Below are 7,373 nucleotides of genomic sequence, written 5' to 3' on the forward strand. Positions count from 1 at the left end.
CACCAGTGGGACAGGCTCCACCCCCTAGTTCCTAGGCCCACATTAACTCCGCCTATCCCAAGCCTATGGCCAATGGATTTTACCATGATTAGGTGCTCTAGAAATCGGGTCAATGGCATGGGCAGGCACTACCCTGTGAGGCCCCGCCTCCCCAGGCCTACATGTCTTTAACCAATCCGGATCAGGCTTGACCATAAGGGTCAATTCCTCTTGACAGAAAACTCCAAAAACTGGGAAGACTCCAACGACTTTCCTGGCTGGGCACCCACATGTAACTTGAGATCACAAGTTTATTAGCCCTGGGGTAATATACCCAAATTCGTCACTGGCCCGGAGGACAGGAGAGAGAGGGGAGCAAGTGGCTTCAAGCTGTTTATGACCCCCGTGACAAAAGACAGAAATGACCCAAGGGAGAGTAGGCAAGCGAGAGAAGGGAAGGAGAAGAGAAAGGGGGAAGGGGGAAAGGGGCTATGGTGTGCATATACCATTACAGTTCTATGCCGGTCATCGCACCGAGCCCAGCGGAGGGTGGCACCGCAGGCCCCTCAGGGCCTCTGCCAACCGGAACAGGAGCAGAGTACCCCTGTCGCACATCCTTCGACAACACCACGACGAGGTCGCGGTCACATGGGGCAACCGCCCACTGAGGAGAGCCACCAGCAGGGGGCACAGTGTCCAACACAGAAGGCAGCACATCGCCGCCAACAGCATCATCATCCATGGCATCACGCTCTTCTGCCCATGTCCGGTGAGGTGACGCATCCCGAGCCGAACGACGGCGCATAGAAATAGGCCGTTGATCGTCGGAACTGTCACCCCCTACAAGCGGTGCCCCAAAAGAACCATCGGCAGGCTGCCCCAAAGCCGGGGCAGCACGACCACGCAATACAGCAGCCTCAACGACACAGGGCAAAAAGCCACTACCATCCAAGGAGACCGGATTCGGAGAAGGAAGAGACACAGCAGGCGGAAGGTTAGACTCCAGCACACGTGAGGTATCCAGCGGGGGCGACAGAACCGGCAGAGGAGAAGAGGCACGCGTCAACGAGGAAACTACCAGAGGCGACGATGCAGAGGGCATGGGCGGAGTCATACTCACCACCGCCCCGACAAGCACATGTTCTTCTGCAGGAGATGCAGCCGCCACTCGTACAGCACCATCCAAGGCCACCACGGAAGCAACTGGATGAGGATGCACCGTCACATCCACCGAACGGCGAAGGTCCAAAGCAGGCGCCCATAGGTCCCCTGAGCTCACTGGTGGGGCAGACAGATCAGGTCCAGACGGAATGACAGCTGGAACCTCCGCAGGAACCACACCAGGCACCTGCACAGAACCAGGATCCGTCGGGGAATCCCCACGCACAGACAAGCGGAGAAAGTCATCCTCCAGGAAAACTGAAGGGGCCTCAGCACGAGGAGCGTCGCAACCGGCCGCTACGTGGCCCTTAGCACCACACCGGAAACACGTGCGGGTTTGACCTTGATAAAAGATCCATAGTCGGAGCGCCAGCTAGTCGGGGCAGAGCCCCGACTAGCGGGCGCTCCACACCTCCCACAGCAAACCACCACTCAGCAACGGCAAACGACAACTGACCTGTTGAGTTGAAGTGGAAGAGTCCACCTAGTGGACTCTGGAGAGCGCGTTGGCGACGACGTTGTCGGAGCCCTAGATAAAGAAAATGTTGATATTCTGCAAATACATGGCCCAGCGAAGCAAATGTAGGTGCTGGTTGGTGAACTGTGTATGCTGCAGGAACTGAAGAGAATGGTGCTTGTGGAAGATGTTGAGGTAGCACTCCAGGACTCAGTGAAGTACAAGTTTGTTGTACAGACGAGCCTACTGAATGGATCAGCGAGAGTGGTGATCCGAGGAGATTGTGAGATGGTTGATCAGATGCAAGGCCCAGCGTAGCAAGTGCTGATTGGAGAACTGGGTCAGCAGTAGGAACCGAATGAGGTTGTGATACAAGATGTTCACATGGTGCTACAGGAGTCAGCGTAGTTTCGAGAACTGATCCTAATGTAGGGACCGACGAATATGGAGGTCCTAGAGGATGTTGAGGTTGTGCTGCAGGACCCAGCGAAGTACTAGATTGTTGTTGAACTGGGGCGTCTGCATTCACCGAAGAATGTTGAAGTCCGGGGAGATAAAGTTGTAATCTAATAGATTTGATAGTTCGTTGTGCTGCACGCCTGGCAGGATGTTATGTGGCTCCTCAATGATGATTGTAGCTGGAGTGCATGATCCCATCTAGCTGTGGTATGATGGTGTTCCTATCGCCAGGGTGGAAGACTGAAGGTTCTCTAATACCTGGCAGGGCGAGAATGGAGTTAGTACAAAACAAGGATTTACGCCTTTCAAATGCAATAAAAGGTAAATTTGTCTAACAATATTTTAGCTGAGGGCTGGTAAAGTTGTCTGGAGGAGCACGTTTATTTGGATTAGGTTCGTATAGAGCAGGATCTTTCCTGGTGGTGGAACAGATCGAGAATTTAGAACCATTGCAGTCAGGCAAAGTACAACAAGAAGGACCAGACAATACCTTAGAGACATTGATTGTCTTACACAGGTCGTTAGAGAAGATATGATCACATTTGCTCTGACTTTCCTGGGCATGTCCGCACTGCTTCCTGAGGTGCTTCACAGCTCCTGGACGGAAACAGCTGTGGAAAACCTGGTGGTAGAACACGGGATATTACTTATATGTACGTTACCTGAGCTTGTCTGAGACAGAAGCTCGTCATGGTTGTTGATGGAATGGCTGAACGGCTCAGAAGACTCTGATACCTGCATTAGTGGTGCCTTGAATAGAGGAGCATTCGGCTTACCTGTCATCTGAGACTTTTTGCAATTTTTCACTAAGTTTTTCATATCACGAATCATTCCTGGCCAGTAGTAATCTTGTTTCAGGGTCTTTTAGGTCTTGTAGAAACTGCAGTGTGAGAGAGATCTATGGACCAGATGCAAGATATCTGACCGTAGGCTGGTGGGAACTGCTAGTTGTTTGACATTAGCCCAATTGTTGTCCTCCTTCACTTTGCCGGGTATATAATAGCGGTAGAGCACTTTATTCACCACAAAGAACCCAGGGATAGAGTTAGGTTGTGTCTCAGCCTGTAAGAATAAAGATGTTAGCGAGAAATCCTCTCTCTGCAACTTACGGAACTCCAGCATGGTGAGACTCGGTGGGAGGCTCCGTGAATCTTGAGGTACAGCTGAAGCAGATAGAGCAGCTGGTTGCGGGAGTACGGATTGTGCACGTGTCGTCACCAGGACAGGATGGGAGTGTTACGGCCCTCTCGGGTCGCAACCAGGTTCTTTCTCTGATGTTGTTAGAGGTAGGGTATCCGGCCCCAAGCTAGTAGTGGCTTTCAAGGGATGTGATCCGTAACGCAAGTAAATTAAAGGGGAAGGGAAATAAAGGCAAAAACTTAATAATATAATTATTACCGTCACCATAAATAATATATAAAAGGTTACACAAGGGGGGGGGTTAAACACTATTATACACAACGTAGTCTTCCTCTGAAGACTATGGACGTTCACGGTGCTCAACAAGGCTAAGATCTTAGTCCTCTTGTGGCCTTACGATGAATCCTTCGATTCTCTTGAGTCTACCCTGGCCACAGGCCAGCCAAATCACAGTTCCACTGGGGGCACCGTCGTGGAGGCCTTCAACCACAAATCCAGACTGTAGCTGGCAGGTTCCAATCAGCAACGCTGGTTAGGCCACTCCACAACCGATACTAGGGTAGCGAGCCCTAGTCAGGAGCCTCGTGTGATCCCACAGGTCACTCTCCTCACTACAACACCCCAGTGGTTAAGCGTCTCCACCAGTCAGTCCCGGGTACGACAATCCCTCAGCTGCCACGTCACAGGCAGGCTAACACCTCAGTGTTCATCCGGGGGGTGACTCACAGCTGCTGCAGCAAATACTTAGAGACAAGACGGCTGCCTTGGGTAGACTGATCCAACTTCCATTACAGCAGTCCCAGGTCGACTCTGTAATCAGACACGTCATCAGTACTAGGGACACTCTAGGGCACGTCACTTACCGGCTCAGACCCAAACGCCCACCTATCCACTCCATAGATGGCGTTGCTGTCTGAGCGCCACCTCACCAGAGGTCAGCAGCGGCTGTGTTATGAGCTGATCAGGACGGGAAACTAGCCCTTGTGGCTGGTATTTTCTGTCCTTGCTTGATGGCGCCGTCCATTTGGAGGGGGTTTCGGGAGCTGACCCACAGATGGCGTGGTCGTCACTCCTCCGTGCTCGGACGCTGGGCTCGGGTCCGTAACAGGGAGACTTCATCAGAATCATCTGTTGCTTGTATCTCTTCTTTAACAAACTGCGAGATAGGATTTTCCATTGATGAGTCACATACCTGGGGGTTTTCTTTGATGATTAGATTTGTAGGTTATTGGTCTTCTGCCAAGTCGTTGCCCAAGAGGAGTTGAACTGACATGGGAAAAGGCTTTTCCCGGATGGTGATTTGGACTTCACCGTATATTAACGGACAAACCAGGCGGACTCTGGCAAGTGGATAAGGGGCAGTTGCAGTGCGATCCGTAATGAGGACAGTCTCTCGGGTGTAGGTGACGTTGGGTTCAGTTGACTTCAGAAGAATAGATTGTAAAGCAACTGTGTTCCTCGATATATTCACTTTCAACCTTCCCTCCGAATCTCCACCGCTGGCAGAGAGTTCCGGAGTACAGGTGTGTTACGACCCTAGACCTCTGGGTATGGTTCCTCTGTTGCTGTTGTTAAACATATGTAATAATACGGCCTTGCCTCAATAAGTGTCAAGGGGTAAAAACAAACTGCTTACGTAACAAAGCAATATACTTAAAGTAAGAGTAACAAGGAACATACAAATAACATAAATGGAAAATGCAGGTAGCCAGAAATATTAATACACCAGTAATTAATATTACAATATCCTTATATAAGCACCGGTCATTTCTTTACAACATAAATGAATAGATGGGTTTGCACATAATGGTCTAACCAGGAAATTAGCTATGTTACTAAACAATAAACAAATACCACAGACTTAGCTCAACACATGTCTCCACCCACCAGCTCTACCAACGGGACTAGCGTTCCTCCAGCATTCGCGGCATTGTGTCTACCAAAAAAGACCAAACTAAAACCCACATGAAACCTCATGATACTCAGCTAACAACGAGAAATTAAGCTAACAAATTAAGAACAAAGCTAACAAATTTAGAACATAATTATAAGTAAACTTATATGTATATAACACTGCTAAGGTGTAAAAAGAAATTAAGTACAATCAATAAACAGGAATAATTCCAAAGGTGAAACATTGACGCTAGCTTGATACACGGCCCGCACACTGGAACATCCCAAATATGGTCATCCCCCCAATGAGACGCCACCGACTCCCCCCACAGGAATAAACATGCAAATAGCCTAACAAAATATTCAATACAGGCACACTACAGCTTGCTACAATTACATCAAACATAATTATACTGGAACACAACTGGATATCATGTTATATTTACTTAACGGGGAAAAGAAATAATGGACATACATATTTATCATGATGAATGTTAGAATGAAACACAGATTCGCAACAAGGTGTCTGTTGAAGAGAGAAAGATCAGTGGATGAAACAAAAATATTCACCAAAGACTTAGGACTTCTATGAATTTGCAACCCGTTCGCGCAAATTCGTAAAGTCAATATTGACTTATTAAATAAGTGCATAGGTGACATACTAAACATAATAGATACCCTTAAACAGCTTCATAGAAAACACCGACCTTACCTAACCTTGTTAGTATCTTAAGATAAGCATCTTATAGCTTCGTAATTACAATTGTTACTTAACCTATTATAGGTATAGGTTAAGTAATAATTGTAATTACGAAGCAATAAGATGCTTATCTTAAGACACTAACAAGGTTTGGTAAGGTCGGTGTTTTCTATGAAGCTTTTTAAGGGTATCTATTATGTTTAGTATATCACCTATGCACGTAGTTAATATGTCAATATTGACTATATGAATTTGCGAGAACGGGTTGGAATTTTAGGAGGAGGTGATTTGGGCTTTGTCTTACTGCTGACTTTACAGTGAGGACTGGTACACTCTTCTATTGTATGTCTATAGGTTCTGCAATAATGACAATGCAACGCAGAGTTTTCATTACTGGTACTCACTTTGGCTGGAGTAAACCAAGACGTCTTACTAGAAGGTGTGTCGGATGGTACTCTATGAATGAGACTGTAGGAGTCAGCCAACTGTGCATATCTAGTAGGGTCGGTTTCTTCCTTGTCTGCTAGGTAGGACGTATGGAATTAGGTACACGCCTAAGGAATTCTTCCATCAGGATGAGGTTGATGAGATCTGTAAAGGTGGAGACTTGTGCTGCTTCCAGCCACTTCATGAAATATCTCTTTTTGTTATTTGCAAACTCTAGGTAAGTAGTAGCACTCGCTTTAAGGTAATTCCTAAACTTACGTCTGTAGTTCTCGATAAATAGGAGGTAGGCATCTAGCACTGCCTGTTTCAATACCTTGTAGTCGGTTTCAGACGCCATAGTACTGAGAGTCACGGCAGCCCCTACATGTCAAATGACACCTGAGAAGTACAGACCACTGATCCTGAGGCCAGCTGAGTTGGTTAGCTAGAGCCTCAAATGAAGTAAATAATATATAATTTTCTGTCTCGACAAAAGATGGCATCAACTTAATTGCATAAGAAAGATCGAAACGTACCTGGAGGTTAGCTTCCGCTTCCTTGCGCTGAGTGTGGTGTGTAGTTTCCAAGTCAAGCTCTTTTCTACCGTTTTGTAGAGCAATGGCGGGTTGTTTTTCAGCATGTTCACGTTGGAGTTCACGTTCTCTTTCTCTTACTTTAAGGGCTTCCTGTTCACGCTCACGTTGGAGTTCAAGCTGTTCCCTCTCACGTTCACGTTGGAACTCTAGTTGTTCCTTCTCACGTTCACGTTGCAGTTCAGCTTGTTTTTTTTGTAGAGCAAGTTGTTCCTTCTGTATCTTGAGAGTTTTCTTCTGACGTTCGCGCTCTATCTTCAATTTCATGGCTGCTAAGGCGCTCTTCATGAGATTCGGATGTAATATTATCATTGTCTAATAAGTGGTCAAGTATAAGGTTATGGAGATAAGTTTTAGTGGCTCCATGGGGGGCAGTAATGTGGTACTCATTTACAAGAGTTAGCATCTCCGCCTTGGTGGCACGAATTAGTGTGCCCCACTTCATCGTTTGGATTCTGCCTGAACGCTGTTAGACGAAACATGGTGAATAGAATGATAGAAAATAATGTGCAAAGAAAATACCTCAGTTGATGTACGAAAATATGAGATGTCAGACTGACAGGAT

At 47.2% G+C, this 7,373-nt stretch overlaps 1 protein-coding gene across 1 annotated transcript; it reads right to left on the reverse strand.

Moving 5' to 3' along the window:
* Positions 1 to 487: 487 nt before the first annotated feature.
* On the reverse strand, positions 488 to 7,096 carry LOC138353432 (protein enabled homolog). The gene is made up of 4 exons (XM_069306439.1): positions 6,752 to 7,096; positions 2,570 to 2,678; positions 1,598 to 2,116; positions 488 to 1,482 (listed from the first exon to the last, which is right to left on the reverse strand). Exons 1-4 carry the CDS (start codon positions 7,094 to 7,096, stop codon positions 488 to 490), a joined length of 1,968 nt encoding a protein of 655 aa, XP_069162540.1.
* Between the last annotated feature and the right edge of the window lie 277 nt (positions 7,097 to 7,373).

This window comes from Procambarus clarkii, chromosome 57 (assembly GCF_040958095.1).
Source record: "Procambarus clarkii isolate CNS0578487 chromosome 57, FALCON_Pclarkii_2.0, whole genome shotgun sequence".
In the NCBI taxonomy this organism is placed as follows: Eukaryota; Metazoa; Arthropoda; class Malacostraca; order Decapoda; family Cambaridae; genus Procambarus; species Procambarus clarkii.